Source organism: Rhinoraja longicauda, chromosome 36 (genome assembly GCF_053455715.1).
Source record: "Rhinoraja longicauda isolate Sanriku21f chromosome 36, sRhiLon1.1, whole genome shotgun sequence".
Taxonomy (NCBI): Eukaryota; Metazoa; Chordata; class Chondrichthyes; order Rajiformes; family Arhynchobatidae; genus Rhinoraja; species Rhinoraja longicauda.
In genome coordinates this window covers 18,235,594-18,258,867 of record NC_135988.1, presented here as the reverse complement: position 1 = coordinate 18,258,867, position 23,274 = coordinate 18,235,594, and the positions used below count along the sequence as shown (strand labels likewise).

General features: G+C 45.9%; 2 protein-coding genes across 2 annotated transcripts in view; both read left to right on the top strand.

The window, feature by feature from the left end:
• The first annotated feature begins 668 nt into the window (after positions 1-668).
• Positions 669-9,015, top strand: fam136a (family with sequence similarity 136 member A). The gene is made up of 3 exons (XM_078428944.1): positions 669-787; positions 3,538-3,678; positions 5,393-9,015. Exons 1-3 carry the CDS (start codon positions 695-697, stop codon positions 5,579-5,581), a joined length of 423 nt encoding a protein of 140 aa, XP_078285070.1. The 5' UTR covers positions 669-694; the 3' UTR covers positions 5,582-9,015.
• Positions 9,016-10,115: 1,100 nt separating this feature from the next.
• The window catches only part of LOC144610168 (STE20-like serine/threonine-protein kinase), a 32,116-nt gene continuing 18,957 nt past the window's right edge, over positions 10,116-23,274 (top strand). Inside the window, exons 1-7 of the mRNA XM_078428718.1 lie at positions 10,116-10,268; positions 16,860-17,024; positions 18,853-18,901; positions 19,467-19,616; positions 21,019-21,091; positions 22,454-22,648; positions 23,174-23,255. Coding sequence (XP_078284844.1) covers positions 10,116-10,268; positions 16,860-17,024; positions 18,853-18,901; positions 19,467-19,616; positions 21,019-21,091; positions 22,454-22,648; positions 23,174-23,255 — 867 coding nt within the window. The remainder of the gene's footprint in view (positions 10,269-16,859; positions 17,025-18,852; positions 18,902-19,466; positions 19,617-21,018; positions 21,092-22,453; positions 22,649-23,173; positions 23,256-23,274) is intronic.

Here is a 23,274-nt window from a genome sequence, read left to right as displayed (position 1 = left end):
GCATACCTTGAGGAGATTTCGCAATGGAACTGACGTGCAGGAAGGAACTGCAGATGCTGGTTTACACCGAAGATAGACACAAAATGCTGGTGTAACTCAGGCAGCATCTCTGGAGATTCTTGATTAGAACATGTGTCAAGGGTTAACAGGGAGAAGGCAGGAAAATGGGATTAGGAGGCAGAGATCAGCCATGATTGAATGGCGGAGTAACCTCGATGGGCCAAATGGCTTAATTCTACTCCTATAACTTGTGAACTTGAGAAGGAATGGGCGACGTTTTGGGTCGAGAGACTGAGAGTTAGGGGAGAGGGAGACAGATATGGAAAGGTTGCAGAATTCTCGTCGGAGAGAGGACTGAACAGACTGAATTTATCGAACTGACTGAACCATACAGCCAGTGGTCGCACCTGCTTGGTTTGTCCATGGGAGGGCGAGATGAGTGCTCACCTGAGGTGACAATCCTGAGACATGCTCACCTGAGATGACAATCCTGAGACATGCTCACCTGAGGTGACAATCCTGAGACATGCTCACCTGAGATGACAATCCTGAGACATGCTCACCTGAGGTGACAATCCTGAGACATGCTCACCTGAGGTGGGGACATTTAGCTGCGGCTCCAGCTCCAGCTCCGGGCTGAGGGGGGCGCCGGCGGTGGAGGACCGCGGGCCGGGCAGGGCAGCAGCGTGGAGCGATGGCGGGCGCCGAGCCTCAGCAGCGCCGGCTGCAGCGGGCGGTCGACACCATGGTGCAGGGCCTGGAGAAGGAGCAGATCCGCAAGATGCAGGTTCGGGGCGGGGCCGGGCCGGGGAGGAGGGGACGGGACGGGACGGGACGCGGGGGCCGCTCGGAGGCGGCGGGCTCAAGGTGAAAGGGACAGAGGGCAAAGGGCAGTGCGGGCACCCTGAGGTGCTCTCTGTCACAGGTGGGGGAGGCTGGGGATGCTCTCTCTCATGGGTGGGGAAGGGGCCTCTCCCATGGGTGCAGTAGGTGCCCTCTCCCATGGGTGGGGTGGGGTGGTAGGTTCTCTCACTCATGGGTGTAGTAGGTGCCTCTCCCATGGGTGGGGTAGGGGTCTCTCCCACGGGTGGGGTAGCGGCCTCTCTCATGGGTGGGGGGTAGGGGCCTCTCCCATGGGTGGGGGTTAGGGGCCTCCCATGGGTGGGGTAGGTGCCCTCCCCCATGGGTGGGGGGGTTGGTGCTCTCTCCCATGGGTGTAGTAGATGCCTCTCCCATGGGTGGGGTAGGGGTCTCTCCCATGGGCGGGGTAGAGGTCTCTCCCATGGGTAGGGTAGCGGCCTCTCACATGGATGGGGGGTAGGGGCCTCCCATGGGTGTAGTGGGTGCCCTCTCCCATGGTGCTCCCCGTCAACTCTATTTACACTGAATTAAAACCATGATAGCAGTCCGGTGTTGCATTATACCACAGCAGGACAAAGGTCAGTCCTGAGCATCGGATGGTGCCCCAGTCTAAACTTTGTCCTCTTGGTGCTGTAATCTCAGTTTAGAAATAAGTATAACCTGTAAATTTACATGGTGCAGCGGGGATACAGGCCAGTAAGTCTAATTCCAACGTATGGAAGTTTTTGGAAATAATTTTGAGGTACAGAATTTCTACACTTGAAAAGTGTTAATTAATGATAATCAGCGTGATTTAGATAGTGGAAGATCCTGTCTGACTTATATTATTGAGGTTTTTGAAGAGGTAACAAAATGGATTGGTGAGGACAGTGTGGTTGGTGTAGCCAACATGGACATTACCAAACCCCCAGACAAGGATTCACTTGGTGCAAAAGGTTAGACAGACCACATGGGATCCAGGTCGAATTGTCAAATTAGTTCCAAAACTGGCTTTGGATCAAGTCCTGGTAAATGGGATTTAAAAAAAGTAGATGGTTGGCATCAACGTGGTGGGCCTGTTTCTGTGTTTACTTCGGAAAGGTGTCGGGAAGAGAAGCAGAGGGGTAGATGGGTTTTCCTTTGTTCAGCATATGTACGAACTGGGTAATTTGTAGTTCCATTCCTGCCCTGAGCTGTTTGATGGCTTTGTCAGGCAGATGAAGCAAAAAACAGTATCAAACCATAAATTAATTGAATGAACGAACAGCCCCCTCTTCCTAGCTCTGTGTATTAACATTGAGTAAGGATGTCATCCAGTTTGCATGGAATACTAGAGGAACTCAATAGGTCAGGTTGCAGGGGCAACTTTTTCACCCTAACTGTGGTGGGTCTGTGGGACGAGCTGCCTGACGAGGTGGTTGAGTCAGGTACTACAAGACACTTGGACATTTAAGACACTTGGATAGGTACATGGGCAGGAAAGGTTTAAAGGCACGTGGGCCAAAAGTGAGCAAATGGGACTAGCTTAGATAGGGCATCTTGGCCAATATGGACGCGCTGGGTCGAAGAGCCTGTTTGCATGACGTATGACTATCTGTGGAGGGAAATAGAGAGATGACATTTGGGGTCAGGAACCTTTTTCAGACTGGGATGTCGTCCGTCCATTCCCTTCACAGATGTTGTCTGACCCGCTAAGTTCCTCCAGTAGTTGGTGTTTTTGCACAAGATTTAAGCATCTGCAGCCTATTGTGTCTGCATTAAATACCCATTTGTCAAGCCACGGTGGAGGAGAGGTGGGAAGGTTGTTTACAAGTCAACAGCAAAGCCACAAGGTGGTTGAAAGAAGCATTTGTAATAAGTTGCCTTGCACATAGAGGGCGCCGAAGCCAGGCAACACTGCGTGCTGGTCCCAGAGGTTGATCTGCAATCATTCATTGCAATTGCTCCTCTCTTTTACATCTTTATTTTAACAGCCGCATTTCTTACTCTAACTATGCTCTTCTTCACAAAGCGTTATTCCCTTTATCCTGTATCCGTACGCCGTAGATGGCTTGATTGTAATCATGTATAGTTTTGTTTAGTTTAGAGATACAGCGCGGAAACAGGTCCTTTGACCCACTGAGTCCGCACCTACCAGCGATGCCTGCACATTAACACTACCCTACACAAACTAGGGACAACTTTTTACATTTATACAAAGCCAATTAACCTACAAACTATGTCTTTGGAGTGTGAGAGGAAATCGAAGATCTGAGAAAACTCATGTAGGTCACGGGGAGAACGAACAAACTCCATAAAGACAGCACCCGTAGTCACGATCAAACCTGGGTCTTTGACGTTGTCAGGCAGCAGCTCTACCACGCCACTTTTCGTTGACGGGATAGCACGCAACAAAAAGCTTTTCTCTGTACTTCGGTACAAGTGACAATAATAAACCAAACAGATGAGATGTACCTTGAGGTATTTATTCACAAAATGCTGGAGTAACTCAGAAGGTCAGGCAGCATCTCAGGAGAGAAGGAATGGGTGACGTTTCGGGTCGAGACCCTTCTTCAGACTGAGGTAATCAGCGGTCACTCGAAGCGATTATGACTGTCCTTTCCATAGGGTCGTCTACTTGTGGGTCTATCTTGAGGTACATGTACGGTGTGGGGAATCAGTGAATGTTATCACTGTGTGTTTGCATTGCCTCACCAGGGAAGAATGTTCCGGTGCAGTGCTGACTGCTGCGACAATGGCAACTCGTCCATGGAAGAGGTTCATCATTGTATTGAGCGGTGCCACACTCCTCTCGCCAAGGCACAGGCTGCGGTCACCGGAGAGCTGGAGAGGTTCCAGGTGAGGACAAGACACCTCTGCACGGGTTTGTTAGATCACTCGGGAAGTTGTATGTCTCTGTAACATCTGTGGGAGGAGAGGTTTGGCTAACTTAATGAAATAAATTGCTTTGGATTTGGGGAGCGACGGGCAGTGTGAAAGGGAAGGATTCGTGGGATCACGATCGCAAGTGGATTGGGCTGCAAAAATCATAACCATAAGACACAGGAGCAGAATGAGGCCATTTGGCCCATCGCGTCTGCTTCGCCATTTGATCATGGCTGATCAATTTTTCCCCCTTAGCCCCATTCTCCTGCCAAAGGGAACAGGCAGCATATGGCATGGATTCACTGCCTGAGGAATCACAAATAAGGAAAAGGGGGCTTGCTTACATTAGAGCAAAGGGGATTTGACCGAGGGAGTTGAAAATTATGATTGAATGAGGTCGTTTAGATAGAAAGAGTTTGATACAATGATGGGGGTATCCAGGGTGAGGAGATCAAGATAATGCTTAGGAAAAAAACTTTGACACCAGAGTGAGTTACCAGTCTACAACTTATACTGTGAGGCAATTGATTGAAACAGATCTCCCATCATTATTAGTAGCAGTGGGCAGGAGGCTGAAGGAAAATAGAATAATGGAATATGGCCAAAATACGAGCATTCAGATTTTGGGTAGTGGTCCCATAAGGTTAGCACAGACTGGTAAGAGTTAGACTGGTAGTAGCAGTTGTTTCTATGCTGTACCTTTTCTCTTTGAGTCAGTTTGAAACCACATCAGTATGATGAGCTGCACTACTTGTTAGGTCCCATATCGTCTTCACTGGCAAGAGTTAGTTCGTCAGTCAGACTGAGTTCAACCTCTTATGTTCAAATACTCCTGAAATAAATGGTCGGCTACTTCGACTCAGTGAACTGGTAGTTTTTTTAGAGGTGAGGTGGAAGCAGGAGAGGAATAGCGGCACATTGGCGCAGCGGGTAGAGCTGCTGCCTCGCAGTGTCAGTAACCTGGGTTTGATCCTGACCTCAAGTGATGTCTGTGTGGAGTTTGCACATTCTCTCTGTGCCGCATGGGGTTCCTTCAGGTGCTCCATTTCCTCCCACATCTCATGGACTTGCAGGTTAATTGGCCCTCTAAATTACCCCTGTTGAGTAGGATGAGAAAATATGTTAACATAGAATTAGTGTGAACGGGTGATCGATGGTCAGTGTGGACTCGGTGGCCGAGGGGCCTGTTTCCATGCTGTATCTTTCTATCAAACAGACCCTTCTGAAACAATATTCACTGGCATCTGTCCAATCCGGGTGAGCTAGACACTGGTATCTGAATGGACGAGTCACCGAGTCATACAGCACGCAAACAGGCTCTTCGACCCAACTTGCCCATGCCTACCAAGATGTCCCATCCAAGCCATTTGCCCCATATCCATCTGAACTTTTCCTATCCATGTAATATAAAGGAACTGCAGATGCTGGTTTATATCATAGATAGGCACAAAACGCTGGAGTAACTCAGTAGGTCAGGCAGCATCTCTGGAGAAAATGGAAAGGTGATTTTTCACAACCCAGAATGTCACATCCATTTTCTCAAGATGCTGTCGGACTGCTAAATTACTCCAGCGTTTTGTGTCTGTCTATACATAAGAGTGATTATTTCTCAACACTGAACACCCGTTCTCGAGTAGGCAAAGGAGGGGAAAGTATTTCCGACTGACTAGTTGCTCTCTCCTTACAGAACCGTCTGCAGAGGTGCATGATGGACTGCAACGACAGGGCAAAGGATGCCTTTGATTCAGGAGTGAAAGAGCAGGACGTCAAGCAGAAGGCAGAATCCTGCGTCACTAAATGTGTGGATGATCATGCAGTGCTGATCCCAAGCATGACCAAGGGTCTGAAGGATTCGTTAATATCGATAGCAAAGTAAAGCCGTGCCTTGCCCCTGAAGCATAATTTTCGGTTAAGGAGCAGTTGCTGCACCGATGCAGGACCGTTGCAATGAACCAAATATTCCAGTGCAGTCCACTCAAGTGACCAGAGACGACAGCTCACACAGCTGTGGACCCTAGGCTTTAGAGCAAAGGCAACGAGAACTGATGGCAGGGTGGCCTCTGCTGCTGCTGCACACCAGTGGCAAAGGTTAACAGTCCAGGTACAGGAAGCACGGCTAGGGTGGGGTTACGACCTCTCGGCTAGGGTGGGGTTACGACCTCTCGGCTCAGAGTCTACAGTACATTTCACAACGCACTCGACTCTGTTATTGCTGTACAGTGAAAATCATTCTGGGGCTGTAGACTAGAATTTAATCGCTTCAACTACATCATCTAGACACTGACTCTTGCTGAGCCAGCACCATCACGTTCTATTGATTCATCCACTAGACTATCCACTGAATTACTCCAGCTTTTTCTGTCTATGTTCTGTAACCAATGCCTGGTCACCTTGTCACCTAATGTTGGGTGGTGAGCAGAATCTGCAGCATGAGAAACTTCCCTCCTTCCCCTTTCCTATTTTTCCCATCCACTGCCTGCTTTCCCCCCTACCTTCCTTTTCTCCCCCTCCACCAGCAGAATTGGCTGATTCCTCTCTCTCTCTCTTCCTCTCCACTCTTCTCACCCCGTCTCCTCGTCGATGGACCTGGCTGAGGTAACGTGACTCTCCGGAGTCACGCTGTGTGCTGCTGTGCCACTGCAGTCTCTGTTGCCACCCATGAGGGTTACGGTGGGAGCAGACTCGTGAAGCAGATGATCCTTTCACTGTCACCCCTTAATTTGTGCTGTGTCTTTGATGATGATAGTTGTCCAAACTTTTTTTGATATTGTAAATGTGTCTGTGGCCTTTTTCATCTGTTAACTAAACCAGTCTAGTTTGCGAATGGCAGTACATAACATCCATGCTTTTCACTGATAACGTGAAGTTATTTTGTCACAGAATCTTGGCTTTAAAGAGGAGTGTAAGTGAAAGCTGCCACAGGTGAAAGACAGCATTTTGCGTTCTGTAAAGATCCTGAATCAGGTTGAAGTTAGAGGATGAAGCAAGGGTGCATCAAGTACATGAAGTAGAGAGATCAACGAACATGGATTCATCTGCATTTTGGAAATATAAAGTCTGCTGCTCTCTGCCACAAAGAGAAGTTACTTCCAGACTCGCCTAGGTCAGAGTCACCCCAACAAAGTCATTGCCTCAGTGGGATTCGTGACTGAACACAAACTTGGCACTGCACCAGTCCCCCTAACAGGGCAAGGAATCTTAGCTCAAGGTTAACAACAATGGAGTCTGACATGAAAAATATACTTGTAATACAATAGAGAATGCTGGAAATACTCGGCAAGTCAGGCAGCATCTGTGGAGGGAGAAGCAAAGTTAATTTTCAATGTAGCTTTAGGAATTTGTGCAATAGTCTGGACAAACATCAGCTGCATTTGCAAAAAATAAATTAACTTGACAGCGGTTCTGATAACTGAAAATATGCTTTAATAAATGAAGTCAATAAAGTGGCATCTCAGTTTTAAATGCACAATAACCTGCCTCTCAGACATCAGTTATTTACCGAGCGGAGTGTACACAGGAAGTGTGGTAAATACAAGGCCTGACTGAAGAATGTCATGTAAATGCTGCTACACTGATACATTTGGTATAAAGTATCGCACACAATAGTAGACAGGAAATGGCACTGTATTTCACAAGATATTAATAAACACCTCCCTCTGTAATGTTTGGATTGTTCTTGGATCAGTCCTTCCCCAGCCTGAGCTGCACAGTTTGTCTCTGTCAGTCGCACCAGCAGATTCTGCTTGCACCCAATATTTTCTGATTTGTCCATCCACTGTTTCCTTTTTGGCTCAAACCTATTTCAATGAAGGTTAATGAGGAGCAGACTGGTAAGTGGTAGCAGAAAAGATGCCAAGCATTGAGCAGTATTACAGGAGTGTCCTCCCTTCCCTTTCCCTATGCCCTGAAGTGTCTTTGCAGCTAGAGCTGCAGATATGTGTGGGGTGGAGGCACTCAAGGTTTAGAATTCCCCCTCCAAGATTTCTATCCCAGGATTATTATTTGTACATGCAGTAAAACTCAGATAATCCCGTGTGTTTATAACTCTGGTGCTGAATTGGCAGACTCTCAGGAATATCAAAGTTATTTTGATTAATAATCGAACACAAAAAGTTCTGGGCTCTAGTGTGTTGCGAGGGAATGCAGCCAATTCACCTGCAGAGCAGTGCTAAACCAAGGTGACTTCCAACTGAAGACTTCCAATTGATTCGTACGGGTGTCAGGGAGAAGGCAGGAGAATGCGGTTGAGAAAGAGATCAGCCATGATTGAATGGCAGAGTAGATTTGATGGGCCGAATGGCCTGATTCTGCTCCTATAGCTTATGAAGATGGGTTCCGACCCGAAACGTCACCCATCCTTTTTCTCCAGAGATGCTGCCTGACCTGCTGAATTACTCTTAGCAGTTTATGTCTTTCTTGGTGTGACTTCCAACTATTTGGTTCATGGATTAACTGAGTTTTACTGTAACTTGCCTCAAAATGAAGTTCTGTTGTTGAATCTCAGTAAGAATGTTTTGAATATTTCCCACATGTAGTGCATTGTAGGCACAGCTTGACTGGATAAAATATAAGTGCTCTGATTATGTAGTTGATTGAACTGTTGTGATCTGCTGCTGTCCAAACCTCAGTCTTTGGTTTGCTGTTCTACCCCACCACCCAAAATCAATTGGACATTTAGGATGAGGAGTTCATTTTGTAATCTGTTGTGATATTCTGAAAGAATTATGATCCTTCTACAATTTATATCTTGTTTCATGGAAAAGCTAAATCAGCTGCTAATTTTGCTATGCTCAAGGGCTGTTGTATGAGTGGGCCTGGTGCTCCTAACTTGGGTGACAGCACTGCCCGTTGCCACAGTTGAACCACATTATGTCTGACCCTACCACTTCTAAAAAAGCCTCCAGCTGGGTACAGGCCAGTTTAAAAAAACTACATGCAAACTACAAAGTGCTGTGGGTCAGGCAGCATCTGCGGATGGAATGGGCAGATGACATTTCAGGTCAGAATTATTTTCAGACTTTTACAGATCAGTATGAAGAAGGGTCCTGACCCAAAAATTAATCTGTCCATTCCCTCCACATATGCTGCCTGAATCGCTGAGTTCCTCCAGCAGTTTGATTATTTTTGCTCAAGGTTCCAGCATCTGCAGTCTCTTGTGTCTCCATTTAAAAACTACATTGCTTTTGACTGAATTTATGTGATAAGAAAGTAAACTTGATAGATGTACCGTGAAATCTTCATGCAGCTTTTTGTTCTGTTTAGAGTTGATTTAACTGTCCAGTGTATATAATATCAAATTAAAGAAGTTTAACAACCCTCTGATGTTTGTTTAATGTGCCTACCCTGTATCTTTAAGTTGGATTTAAAAATGTAATTTGAAAGTTTACAGGTGAGAAATGCATAGTGGATATGTGCATTTATGCATATTTTGTGCATATATCTAAATTTCTCACCTGTAAACGTTTACATTTCTCATCTGGAAACGTTCACATATATGCACATATGCATATTTTGTGCACATACCCTGCACAGAAGGTCCTGTATCTTTCAGGAGGTATATTCACTGCATTTATTTAAGAGCATATGCAGCCCTCAAATAGAACCATGGGAGAGAATAGGGAATGCCACAAAATCAGGCATCATAGAAAATACTTCCAGCCATTGATGCAAAACACCAAGGAGATGGACTGCATGGAAGCCTGTGATGGTCTTCACCACTTTTGAACCAATTGTACCCAACTCGCCCCTTGCATACACATGCCCAGCTTTTGTGAACATTAACTTTGGGGCCATTCGTGTGAAAACCCTTGAACACCAAATGTAACTGCAGCATGCAAGGGGCCATCAGTAATTGCAACTTAAAGGAGTGGGGGTGGGGGAAACCTGTTATTATCATTAAAGTATACTTCTTTGAATGTGAGTTGCTGCCAGTTTGTTTTAAGTTGAGCTGTTTGGGGTTGAATACGTGCATTGGAGAGGGGATGAAGTTTCATTCTGGAGAACTACATATTTTAAGAGCCGTGTGTCAGAAACGCGTCGCTCGTTACTTGTCGATGTGAATTGATCTCTTCCGGCCGCAAGCTCGAATGTGCAGTTGCGCTGAGCAGAGCACTCGTGCAAACCGCGCAGCCAGGACTCGGAGATGATATTTCTCTGTCATCTCCAAGCGGAAATCTGCTTGAGATTCACGACTATGTTTTGTTGATATATTTATCTCCAAACATATCTGGTTTCAGCTAGGTTTGTTGAAAATTCAGAAGTGGACGCAACATTACTCTTGGACCATGGAGTAGATACACCTGCCAGAGATGTTTCGCTCAAGTTGCCTCGGTTGTTGCTGAAATCTCTCTGGGTCTCCTTCTCGGCTCGATCCTCCGCCGGGGCGGATCTGGGGCGACCTCGAGATCCAAATGGCTTTCTTCAGTTTCATGAAGCGTTTCAAGTTGGGTCCGGAAAAGAAGAAGGTGAAACAGTTTGAGAACTTGAGGAGAGACGTGGACCCCGAGGACGTGTGGAGGATCGTCGGGGAGCTGGGGGATGGAGCCTTTGGCAAAGTGTTCAAGGTAAGAAGGCGGAACAAGCGCCACACTTGCGCTTGAAGATAATGGAGTCAAAACCACATCCTCAGCATCACGGCGGCAAAGAGCGGGTGTCTGTGTGCGTGAGTGGCTGCTTAAAAAAAGTTCAATTGGCGAGGAATTGTGTTGGGCTGAAAACATAGACTTCTATTTGCTGAATGGCTAGTAGCAATAGAAGGTCTAAGAGACTCAGGAAGCCATGTACATTGAAGATGGACACAAAACGCTGGTGTAATTCTGCGAATCAGGCAGCATCCCTGGAGTTACGTTTCGGGTCGAGACTGTGTGCATGGCTACTTCGGCCATGTACATTGTTCATGAAATGTCTGGGGCAAGCGCGCAGAGTGGTCACAATAGGAGTCGGCCGCCCGTCAGTGCCTTGAAACTGGTGCCCAGATAGGTTTCTCTACTTCTGGTCCTCTCTTCATTCCCAGCTCCCTTCAACTTCCCATCGATCTCGGTTTGAATCTGCTCAAGGACTGAGCACCGACTGCCCCTGGGGTGGTGAACTCCAAAGAGTTACATAAGAAAATAACTGCAGATGCTGGTACAAATCGATTTATTCACAAAATGCTGGAGTAACTCAGCAGGTCAGGCAGCATCTCGGGAGAGAAGGAATGGGTGACGTTTCCCGAGATGCTGCCTGACCTGCTGAGTTACTCCAGCATCCAAAGAGTTACATCTCTGGATTTAAAAATAATGAATCTTAGTACAAAATGGGCGATCCTTCACTGTGAGTCAATGGCTTCTAGTTCTAAACTCACCAGACAGCCAAGTCCTAGAACATAATTTGTTCTCTGATCTTCGGGCAATCTTCTATCCAGGCAAATCTATTATGTCTACTATAGACACAAAATGCTGGAGGAACTCAGCGGACAGGCAGCATCTCTGGAGAGAAGGAATGGGTGACGTTTTAGCCTGAAGAAGGGTCTCGACCCGAAACGTCACCCATTCCTTCTCTTCAGAGATGCTGCCTGTCCTGCTGAGTTACTCCAGTATTTTGTGTCTATCCGATTTAAACCAGTATCTGCAGTTCTTTCCTACGCTATTATGTCTAATCTTGTGTGTTACTTTATGTAACAAGCTTTTGTATGATACATTATCAGGTTTCAGTTGTATAACTAGATATACTACATCTTTTAGTTTCCTTTTATTTACTCTGGTCAACAAAGTCTGTTGAATTTCTGTAATTTAAGACATTATTTTCATTTATAAAATGATGCTGACTCTACCGAATTATTATTTTCTAAGTACAGTAGTATGTTAGCACATCGATAATGATGCACTCAAGTATTTATCTATCTTAAACCAATCTATAATTCCTTATTTCCCTCTTTGACATGCACCTACTTCCTACCAAACTGCAGGGATTGTTGAATATTGATTTCTCTAATGTCCAGTAACCCTTGCTTTGCCTCTTTCTCCATTTCTCCTCCACCCTAGTTCTCCGACTAGTTTTATAGTCCTCCTGATTAATTTTACTGATTGTATGCCTCGTTGTGATCTTCCTCTCAACTAACATTGAACCTGGTGTCCGAAGAATCTCGACCCGAAACGCCACCTATTCCTTTTCTCCGGAAATTCTTTTCAATTTTTCAATTTAAAATACTTTATTGGCATGATAAGATACATCATTATATTGCCAAAGTATAGAACATTGCATCATACATATTTAAAATGCATGAATATAAAAACAAGTATACAATGCATGGGTCGATCATGCTATCTGACCCGCTGAGTTACTTCAGCTTTTTATGTCTATCTTTGAACCATTCTACATTTCCTTGACCAGCGTTTGCTTTGATCTGTAATTTTCACACCCTACCCTTCCATATCTCTAGTCTCCCTCTCCCCTGACTCTCATTCCGAAGAAAGATCTTGACCCAAAACGTCACCCATTCCTTTTCTCCAGAGATGCTGCTTGTCCCGCTGAGTTACTACAGCATTTTGTGTCCATCTGCAGAGATTGTTCCTGAGTTGAGGAAATTTGGGATGATAATCACCCATGTAACCACTATCTCTGCTATCATCACTTTATAGGACTCATCAGCTGTTAATAAAGTTGACCTAGGTTGGAGTGCAGGAGTAGTGGCACTCGGGAGTACCTAGCCACACGTTCATAGCTCAAGGGCAGGAAGTGAAGCAAAGATTGCTTGTCTTCAGTCATAATACTAAAACGCACTGCGACATCCTCTCTGTCTGACTTCAAAGGAAATATGACCTATGTTCCAGGGCTCATGAAACAGTGTCAGCACACTTGTGCGACCCTGCCGCACCTTCCATTCAACCCGTTCCCAATAAGGAGTTCACCTCACTGCCCCATCCTCCTCCACTGGTGCTCACTCAACTGGGGACTTATGAAAGGAGGCTCGAGAAACACGTGATGTGATGGATAGAGGAGAATTGAGAAAACTATTGAGAAAACTATTTCAACCTTAATGAGTGGTATGGATCTGAAACTTGCTAGTTGAGGGCAGAAACATTCCCTAATTTTAACACTACCTGGAAAACCACTTGATGTGCCTAACCCACAGAGATCTGCAAAGTGGGATGAGTGCTAATAGGTCATTTTTGGTAGGCATGGATATGGTGGGCCAAAACTGGCCTCTTCCTGTGCTGCAAATGTCTCTGAGTAACAGCCAAAAGGGTTCAGTGTATCCCATCTCACTTTGTCTGTAAGGGCATAAAATGGTTGGCAGCCCCATTTTCAAAGTTGCATTATTGATTTTGAGTGATTTCATTGAGATAGAAATTGGGATATAAATTCACTCCTCTTCATGTTCACGTGTTTTAGACCATTGCAAAAGAGCCTTGAAATGCACAAAGGCAGCTAAACCTTGTGGGTGTGGACAACCATTACTAAACCGCACAGTTTGCCTCAGTTGCACAGAGTTCACGTTTATGTCACCCACTTATAGAAAAGATGTTGTTAAGATGGAAAGGGTGCAGAGAAAATTTACGAGGATTTTACCACAATTCGAGGCCCTGAGCTATTAGGAAAGGTTGAACAGGCTAGGATTTTATTCCTAGGAGTGCAGGAGGCAGAGGGGTAATCATATAGAGGTGGAGATGATCTTGCAAGGGAATAAATTGGGTAAATGCACAGTCTTTTACCCAAAGTACGGGAATCAAAGTCAGAGAACATAGGTTTAAGTTGGTGGGGCAGGCAAGATTTAATAGGAACCTGAGGGGCAATTTTTTAACACAAAGGATGGTAGGTATATGGAACGAGCTGCCAGAGGAGGTAGTTGAGGCAGGTGCTATCACAACATTTAAAATACATTTGGATGCGTACATGGATAGGATAGGTTTAGAGGGATATGGGCCAAGTGCAGGCAGGTGGGACTAGTGTAGATGGGGCATGTTGGTTGGTGAGGGCAAGCTGGACTGAAGGGTCCGTTTCCATGCCATAAGACTCTATTACTCTTTATTATTACTTTATCTACAACACATTTGTCTTATATAACATTGAGCACATATCTTACAACGTGCAACCAACAGCACCCTGCGTTTTTACTGCCAAACCTTTTAGCGATGAGGTGCTGGAAAGTTGATCTTTTTTGTAGGGAAGTTGCCTGCCTGTTCCTGGTAGGTAGTACACTTAGAACTGTACATCTCAAGAACAGGCTTTTATGTCCACAATGGCTGTCCCAAACATGATACCAACAACTCTTATCTGTCTGCATATGATCCATATCCCTCCATTCCCTGCATATCCATGTGCCTACACAAAAGTTTCTTTAACCCCACTATCGTATCTGCCTCCACCATCACCCCAGGCAGTACCAGCCAACTCACCACCCTCTGTGTAAAAACCTTGCCCCTCACACCTCCTTTAAACTTTGCCCCTCTGACCTTAAATATCTGTCCTTGAGTATTTGATATTGCCATCCTGGAGATAAAAGGTTCTGACTGTCTACCATATCTATGCCACTCATAAAGTTATATACTTGTACCAGATCTCCTCTCAACTGATTGTCCCACAAGATCAAGGATCTGAAGAAGGGTCTTGACCTGACAGTTTGGCTGTGCGTTCCCTCTACAGATGCTGCCCGACCCACTGAGTTCCTCCAGCACTTTGTTTATTGTTTATTGATCACTTACTTCCACTTTGGTTCTTTGGGTGCTGATGAGATTAGTAGAGAAAAGTTATTTAACTTTTTTTTTCAGTTCTTTAGTTTAATAGATATATAATTGCTGCCTTAGTGAGTGAATGTGATGCTGGTTACTCCTGCAGCAATGCTTTCTATGTTGTTTATACAAATGGCAAAATTTGGCTTTCCTTGGCTTCTTTGGTTTATTCCACGTCCCAAAGATGTTCATGTTGGAAGGTTAATTGGTCATTGTAAATTGTTCCTGATGTTTAGATGGATGATAGATTGAGTGGGAATGTTGGAAGAAAATGGGATTTGTGTAGGATTAATATCTAGTGTATCTATAGTTACACTCTTTGCAGAAAGTGAGTGAGTTAAACTCATTCTCAGGGTGAGATTGAGTTCAGGCAAAGAAGGTGATGGAGGGGGACTGTTTGGACCTCTGATCAACAGAGAAGTGAAAAGCATTCTGACCATCTGAATGTAGGATGGAGGTGCAGAGGGATTGGACATTCATCATGAAAGTCCCCTTGTTGGGTGATGAAGGGCATCGAGAAGTGTTGCAGATGAACATAGGAGAAGACTGGGCAAGGAAAGAAAGTCAAGGTGGGACGGAAGGAGTTCTTTGGGATAAGAAGAGACTGAAACAATCGAGTACCTGGACGGAGGGTCTCGACCCAAAACGTCACTCAATCCTTCTCTCCAGAGATGCGGCCTGTCTCGCTGAGTTTACTCCAGTGTTTTGTGTCTATCTTCGAATACCTGGACAATCCTGTTTGTGGATCACAGGATAGAGGTAGAAGTGAGCTGTGCAGATTTGGGGTGAGTGGGGTGGGTGGCTGTGGAGGGAAGATCTTCAAAGGAAATGAGATCAGTGACCGAGTGGGAGTCAATGGCCTGATGTTCTGTGGTGGCCTCATGGCCCAGAGGAAGTAATGAGGAGGTTTCATATTCTGCTTCTGTGAGGTAGAGGTCAGTTCGCCAAACCACAACAACATCAGCCTTGTCAACAGGTTTGACGGCAATGTTAGGGGTTGGTCCTCAGTAGATGCGGAGGGGGTTAAAATGGAGTGAGGAAGGGCAGTGGAAACAGCAAGCAGTAAACACAACTAAATGCTGATAGTGGAGACATTGAGCAGTGTTTGATTTCCCGGCCTAGTGACAATTGAGGTAGTATTTGAAGCTATATGAAATTGTGATTTGCAAGTAGACCCCCTTGTCCACATCAGTGTGAACAGAGCTCACTCTCTGTGCTTCCTTCCATGATCAGAGCGGTGGAGAGTGGACACTCCCAACCATCTCTTCAGAGTGGTGGTTAGAGTGGTGCAGCAGTAGAGTTGCTGCCTTACAGCACTTTCAGCGCCAGAGACCCGGGTTTGATCCCGAATACGGGTGCTATATGTACGTTCTCCCCGTGACCTGCGTGGGTTTTCTCTGAGAGCTTTGGTTTCCTCCCACACTCCAAAGACGTACAGGTGTGTAGGTTACTTGGCGTGTATATGTGTAAATTGTCCCGAGTGCGCGTAGGATAGTGTTAATGTGCGGGGATCGCTGGTCGGTGTGGACTCGGTGGGCCGAAAGGCCTGTTTCCGTGCTGTATCTCTAAACTAAACTAAACTAAACACCTCCCTCCCACACACCTGCAGGAAGGACAACATCAGAAGCAGAGGCTGACTGCAGCCTGTTGTTCACAACACAACAGGTGTAGCAGCTGCCCTGCGGCAGGGAGCTGGACAAGGTCAGTTCCCCGCTCTCCTAGTCTGCAAACATTTTGGAGAAGATTCCTCTATTACTCAATATGCAACCTAAACTACACTGTTGGGTTCTAACAATGAAAAAGTACCATAAATTTGATTTCAATTTCATCAACATATTTTTTAAAACCTTTTTATTTATTTGAGCCGAAAAAAAGAAAAAATATCATAGTAACAAGTCAAGAATGGAGAAAGCACATTCTGGTATTTCTATTAAAAAGGTGGATAAGAAAGGTTGAGAGGGATATGGGCCAAGCCCAGGCAAATGGGACTAGCTTAGATGTCCCATCTTGGTTTTCATTGGGAAAAAAACAAGAGCAATGGACGAGGTTGGAGGAAGTGCAGGTGAATCTCTTTCTCGCCTGGAAGGGCTGATTAGGTCCCTGAATGGAGGTGAGGTGGGGAGGTGGTGTGGGGACGGGTGATATACCTCCAACAGTTGCAGGGAAAGTCCCTGGGGAGGAGGAGGGATGGGTGGTGAGGAATGAGTGAACCTCTAAGGAATTCTGGAGAGAGTGATCACTGCAGAAAGCTGTAAGGGGTGGGGAAGGGAAGATGGGACTGGTGGTGGAATGGCATTTTAGCTGATGGAAATGTTGGATAATGATGAGTTCGTTTCGGAAGTTGGTGGTTCACCTAGCAGTTCATGCATTCACATGTGAAATACTGGCTTGGTACTGTGTGGCTGAAAGTGTGACGTTTCTTGTATTTTATGTTCTGCTTAAAAGGCACTGAATAAGGAGACTGGGACTGTCGCAGCTGCCAAGGTGATAAGCCCCTTGAATGAGGAAGAGCTGGAAGATTACATGGTGGAAATTAGCATCCTGGGCTCCTGTGATCACCCCAACATTGTAAAGCTGCTCGATTCTTTCTACTATGACAACAGCCTTTGGGTGAGTTATAAATGGAAGAGGGAGCTACAAAATAAAAGCTACTGATCCCTCAGCTTCCTAAAGTAGATAAGCACCAGTTGTTACAGTATCAGAAATACTCCAGCACTAACGCTGAGATATGCCAATTCATCGTTTTGTTTCATTTTCAAGGTTTAATTCAGTCTAATTTGGTACACTTACTAGTGACTACAACAAACCATTATGGGTGCAGATATATTAGTGGAAAAACACGGCAGGTTTTTTAACTATGTTGCATCCAATTCGAGGAAACAATGCTTAATAAAGAAGACAGTCACACTCTGTTCCATGAAACTTCAGAAGCTCACATTCTGTGAAAGCACCTCGGGCTGCTCTTCCCTCTACTGGGATTGTTTTAATATGCAGGTTCTTAGTTTTGTTTAGTTTAGAGATACAGCGTGGAAACAGGCCCTGCGGCCCACCGAGTCCGTGCTGACCAGCAGTTACTTGTACACGAATTCTATCTTACACATGAGGGACATTTTACAGAAGCTAGTTTACTTACAAACCGCACGTCTTTGGAATGTGGGAGGAATCCGGAGCACCCGGAGAAAATCCACGCAGTCACAGGGCCGATGTACAACCCCGTACAGATTGCATCTGTAATCAGGATCGAACCTGGGTTTCTGGCGCTGGTGATCTTATAGAGGTGTACAAGATCTTATAGATATATACAAGATCATGAGAGGAATAGATAAGGTAAATAAATGTTCAGAGTCTTTTACCCAAAGTAAGGGAATCAAGAACCGGAGCACATCGGTTTAAAGTGAGGGGGAAAAGATTTAATGGGAACCTGAGGGGCAATTTCTTTTTGAACAAAGGTTGGTAGGCATATGGAATCAGCTGCCAGAGGAGGTAGTTGAGACAAGTACTATCACAATGTTTAAAAAAACATTTGGACAGGTACATGGATAGGATAGGTTTAGAAGGATATGGGCCAAATGGACGCAGGTGAGACATGTTAGTTGGCAAGGGCAAGTTGTGATGAAGGGACTGTATCCATGCTGTATGACTCTGGCTCTACTAAGAGTGTTAGACTCAGCAGGCCGCATCTGACAATTCATTCTGCTGTTAGTCTCCCCATGGAGCTCAGTCTTGTGAGGACACCACAGTATATTGCTGACAAATTACCCATTGGATTCTGCGCCAGATTTAGTTTAGTTTAGTTTAGAGATACAGCATGGAAATGGGCCCTTTGGCTCACCGAGTCCGCGCCGACCAGCGATCCCCACCCACTAACACTATCCTACACACACTAGGGACAATTTACATTTATACCAAGCCAATTAGCCTACAAATCTGTTCATCTTTGGAGTGTAGGAAGAAACTGGAGCACCTTGAGAACATCCACGCAGGTCACGGGGAGAACGTACAAACTCCATATAGACAGCACCCATTGTGAGGATCGAACCCGGGTCTCTACCACTGTGCTGCCCAAAAAGGTCAAAGGTATTAAATATTCAATTATAGTTTCTACAGATGAAGAGATCCAACTCTAGCTTTGAAGGCTTTCCAAGGGTTGTCCAGGGTGCAGTGCTAGAGACCAAGCTGAGAGATGCTCTTAGACTAGTAAATGTTCCTAGACCCAGCACAGTAGACCATCCATATGCACACAACCAGGTGTGTGGTGACCGTGAACAACGATTCCAATTGGGGACAGGTCCAGCACCTAATTTCCATGCAGGCAACACTTATTTCAGCCTTTCCAGTGGGAGGTGAGCTCCACATGCTTCCCAAGCCCTGCATTCTAATGTAAATGTGAGCAATGTGAGACACCACAATCTCTTAACCCCACTCTTTTACGTTGCAGATTCTGACTGAGTTTTGCGCTGGGGGTGCCATAGATGCAATAATGTTGGGTGAGTAAAGTTAGAAATGAAATCTAATTATTTTGCCACCCACCTCTCCCCCCACTTCCAGTTAATGCCTCCTAATCCTAAACGTGGGGGATTCCTGGAAAGAGTTCCATGGGCTCTGCATATTTAATAAAGCACCAGCAACATAGATAAGCTCGGTTATTGGATTGGCAGTTCCACTGTGTGGTCATGTCACCATTTAGAGATGCTCATGGCATAATCTGGGCATGATCTCAGATAGACACTAAATGCTGGAGTAACTCAACGGGACAGACAGCATCTCTGGAGAGATGGAAATGGTGACGTTTTGAATCGAGACCCTTTTTCAGACTGAGAGTCAGGGGAGGGGGAAAATAGAGATATGGTAGGGTACCGTAAACCTTTAACTTTGGCAGGGGTACCAGTTGCATGGTAGGAAGCAACATCAGAAACTGGTTGTAAGGATGCAACACTGCTACTCTGATCTGGCCTAAATTTGGAGAGGAAGATTCCAATGAGTGGCAGGCGTTCATTTATGTTGAAATATTAATGATCGCTATTGGTCTCACCTTGGTTTGGTTCGGTGCAGAGTTGGAGAGAGGACTGACGGAGCCACAGATTCGTGTTATTTGCAGGCAGATGCTTGAAGCACTTGACTATCTCCACACCAACCAGATCATACACCGCGACCTGAAAGCCGGGAATGTCCTTCTGACTCTGGAGGGAGACATCAAACTAGGTAAGAAAAAGGAAATAGAATAAAGAATGAGAGAGTAGAAAGGGCTGAGTTATGTAGACACAAAGAACTGCAGATGTTGGTTTGCCAAAAAGGACACAAAGTGCTGGGGTAACTTAGCAGGTCAGGCAGCATCTCTTGCGAACATGGATCGTCCTACAAAAGCTTTTCACTGTACCTCGTTACACGTGACAATAAACTAAACTAAACTAAAACTTGAAAAGCTGCCATCTGATTGTTCGGAAATCCAGATGGTTCCTCATCAGGCTCAGTCGATAGCCCAGAGTGTGAGCTGGGGGTCCAGAACGCAAGCATGATGTGTGTCTGGAGTTGGGGGTCGGGTGTGTTGAGGTCTGGAGCACCAGATATCTGGAAAGTAGGTAGGTTTGTTGTCGGAGCCGAAGTCCAGATAAATTTTCCACTTCCTATAAACTTACAGCTCCACTGGGAGATGTTGTCGTACTGCCATGTAAAATGTTAAAAGAAAAGGTGACATAAAAGTGTGTTTGGGTATTAAGTGGAGTCACATCCAATAGTGCAGAACATTTGCTAGTCCAGTATTTCAAAAGTCCCAAGGGCACAGGATTATCCGTGTTTTACTGAATCCCGCTTTTCCTCTGGCTTTTAAAGACAATATTGAAATGTGATGGATACAAAACAAATCAATGAGTGGTTCAAATGTAGCTCCATTTCCTACAATCTACAATCTAGAGCCACAGAGCGACACATCGTGGAAAGAGGCCCTTCAGCCCAACTTGCCCGTACCGGTCAACATGTCCCAGCTACACTAGTCCCACCTGCCTGCTTTTGGTCCATATCCCTCCAAACCTGACCTATCCATGTAACTGTCTAAATGTTTCTTAAACTTTGGGATAGTCTATGGGTGTTTTTCCTCATTCCTTGCAACTCATTGAACCGTTATACGTTAAAGTCCTTTCATCAAATTGGTTTTATTTCCTCATCAAACTAAGTGCCTGTTTAATAATGTCCGACCTTGACAGACCCAAAATGTAGTTAACTTTTAGTAACCTTTGCTAACCAGTGGCACAATGGTGCAGCAGAAAAGTTTCTGCCTTACAGCGCCAGACACCCGGATTTGATTCTGACCTCGGGTGCTGTCTGTACGGAGTTTGTAAGTTCTCCCTGTGACCCTGTGGGTTTCCTCTGGGTGTTCCAGTTTCCTCCCACATTCCAAAGTCGTGAATGTTTGTAGGTTAATTGGCTTCTGTAAAAATTTCCCCTGGTGTGTAGGGTAGAAGTAGTGCATAGGTGATTGCTGGTTGGCGCGGACTCGGTGGGCCAAAGGGGCCTGTTTCCACGCTGTATCTCTAAACTAAACTAAACTAAACTGCTAACTACGCTGAAAATGAGGTTTGAATTATTGTTGTTTTCCTCTCCTTCCCAGCTGATTTTGGAGTGTCGGCAAACAATACCCAGACCAACCAACGGAGAACATCATTTATTGGGACACCTTATTGGTAGGTTCTATTCCTTTCTCCCCATTTCCCCCAAGTCCCTGCCTCCCCATTGCTCCTGAAAATTTGGGATAACCTTAAAGATTCCTGTGGTCTTTTTTCAAATATAAAACTAGGCTTCAAATATCAATGGATCCTTGCTGTAGGATGCACCATAACATAACATAACATAACAACACTTTATTGTCATTCGGCACAACACCGAACGAAATTTCAGCAGTCACAAGACACAGCAAAAAAGAAAAGAACACAGGACACCCGACCCCAACACAAACATCCATCACAGTGACTCCAAACACCCCCTCACTGTGATGGAGGCAACAAAACTTCCCCTCTCTTCCCCCCGCACCCACGGACAGGCAGCTCGACCCCTACCGCGGCAACCGACACACACAGCCCCCGCAAGAGGATGGAAGGCCCCGCGGCCGAGCCGCCCCGGGCACCGAAATGTCCCGCGGCCGCACCGGGCGATGTTAAGTCCAGCGGCCGAGCCGCACCGGGCACCCAAAACGTCCCGCGGCCGAGCCGCACCGGGCACCGAAACGTCCCGCGGCCGAGCCGCACCGGGCGATGTTAAGTCCAGCGGCCGAGCCGCACCGGGCACTGAAACGTCCCGCGGCCGAGCCGCGCTGGCGATGTTAAGTCCAGCGGCCAAGCCGCGCCGGGCACTGAAACGTCCCGCGGCCGCACCGGGCGATGTTAAGTCCAGCGGCCGAGCCGCACCGGGCACTGAAACGTCCCACGGCCGAGCCGCACCGGGCACTGAAACGTCCCGCGGCCGAGCCGCGCCGGCAATGTTAAGTCCCGCAGCCGAGCCGCGCCGGGCGATGGAAGGCCCCGCGGGCGAGCTGCGCCCCGGGGAAGAGACCTAATAAAAGAAAGGTTTCCCCCCGCCCCACCCCACCCCACCCCACCCCACACCCCCACCACACATACACAGCCAAAAACAGAAACAAAAACCATCCCAACACCGACACAAACAAAAAAAAAGAAAAAAAGACAACAGACTGCCAGAGAGCCGCAGCCGTTAGGCGCAGCCAACTCCTCCCACTGTTCATTGTTGTCAGCCGAGTTCCTGGATGGTGACGAAATGCACCGATATCCGATCTGCCTTCATAGAGTCATAGATTCATATAGCGTGGAAATAGGCCCTTTGGTTCAACTTGCCCAGACCGACCAACATGACCCATCTACACTAGTCCCACACCATGTGTGTATGGTTGTGGCTATACTTGATCTGCAATGGAGTTGCAATAACAAAGAAATCTGAGAGCTCTTCACTGAATTGAACTTTGTTTTGAATGAGTTGCCAATGATGAACGTGAGCAGTATGTTACACTCACAATTTGTCTTTCTGTCGTTTAGGATGGCTCCTGAGGTGATCCGGTGTGAAACCACAAAAGATGCACCATACGATCACAAGGCTGATATCTGGTCTCTGGGAATTACACTCCTAGAGCTGGCTGAGATGGAACCTCCTCACCATGAACTGAACCCAATGAGGGTTCTCCTCAAGATCACAAAGGCTCCACCTCCGACTCTGGCACTCCCCTCCCAATGGTAACTGGCAAATTATATCAACTTTGCATCTTTTCTCACTAACAATTCCGAGCAGCAGAGGAGGTAATACAATAAAACTCTATTAATCCGTTATGTGACTATTCTAAAATAGTGATACTTTGGCATCTGGCTCACCAGGTGATGTTTGCCATCTGGCCTTTCAACTCAGCTGGTCCCAGTTCCCTGTCTCCCGCTGTGCTCCCTTTAAACTTACCGGGTTCATTTGTATTATATTATAATACTGTGTAATCTTTTTTTAAAATGTATCAGAATACTTGTAAAAATAACATCCAATAATCTAGAAAATCTGCCACTGGCACCTTTGGCGACACAAGCTTGCTGAATTACCAGAGTTTTAATATATTGTAGCTTTTCACACTTGGGAAAAGTGATAGTGTTAAACTATATAGAGAGAGAAGGAATACATTTTCATCAGTGTAAAGGGGCAATATTGACTCAGCTTCTCACCAATTTCTCAGTTTCTGAATGGGTTAAAAATGAACTTCTCAACTATTCAATTTTCAGGTCATTGAACTTTAAAGACTTCTTAAGAAAGGCTTTGGAAAAAAATGCAGATGTTCGATGGTGCGTGAAGCAGCTTCTACAGGTGATCACTAGATTTTGAG

Excerpts from the sequence above, each read along its gene's own strand:
- fam136a (XM_078428944.1), top strand. The coding sequence starts at position 695 with ATGGCGGGCGCCGAGCCTCAGCAGCGCCGGCTGCAGCGGGCGGTCGAC. Across the intron at positions 788-3,537 it reads AGCAGATCCGCAAGATGCAG|GGAAGAATGTTCCGGTGCAG; the intron begins GTTCGGGGCGGG and ends TTGCCTCACCAG. Across the intron at positions 3,679-5,392 it reads GAGAGCTGGAGAGGTTCCAG|AACCGTCTGCAGAGGTGCAT; the intron begins GTGAGGACAAGA and ends CTCTCCTTACAG.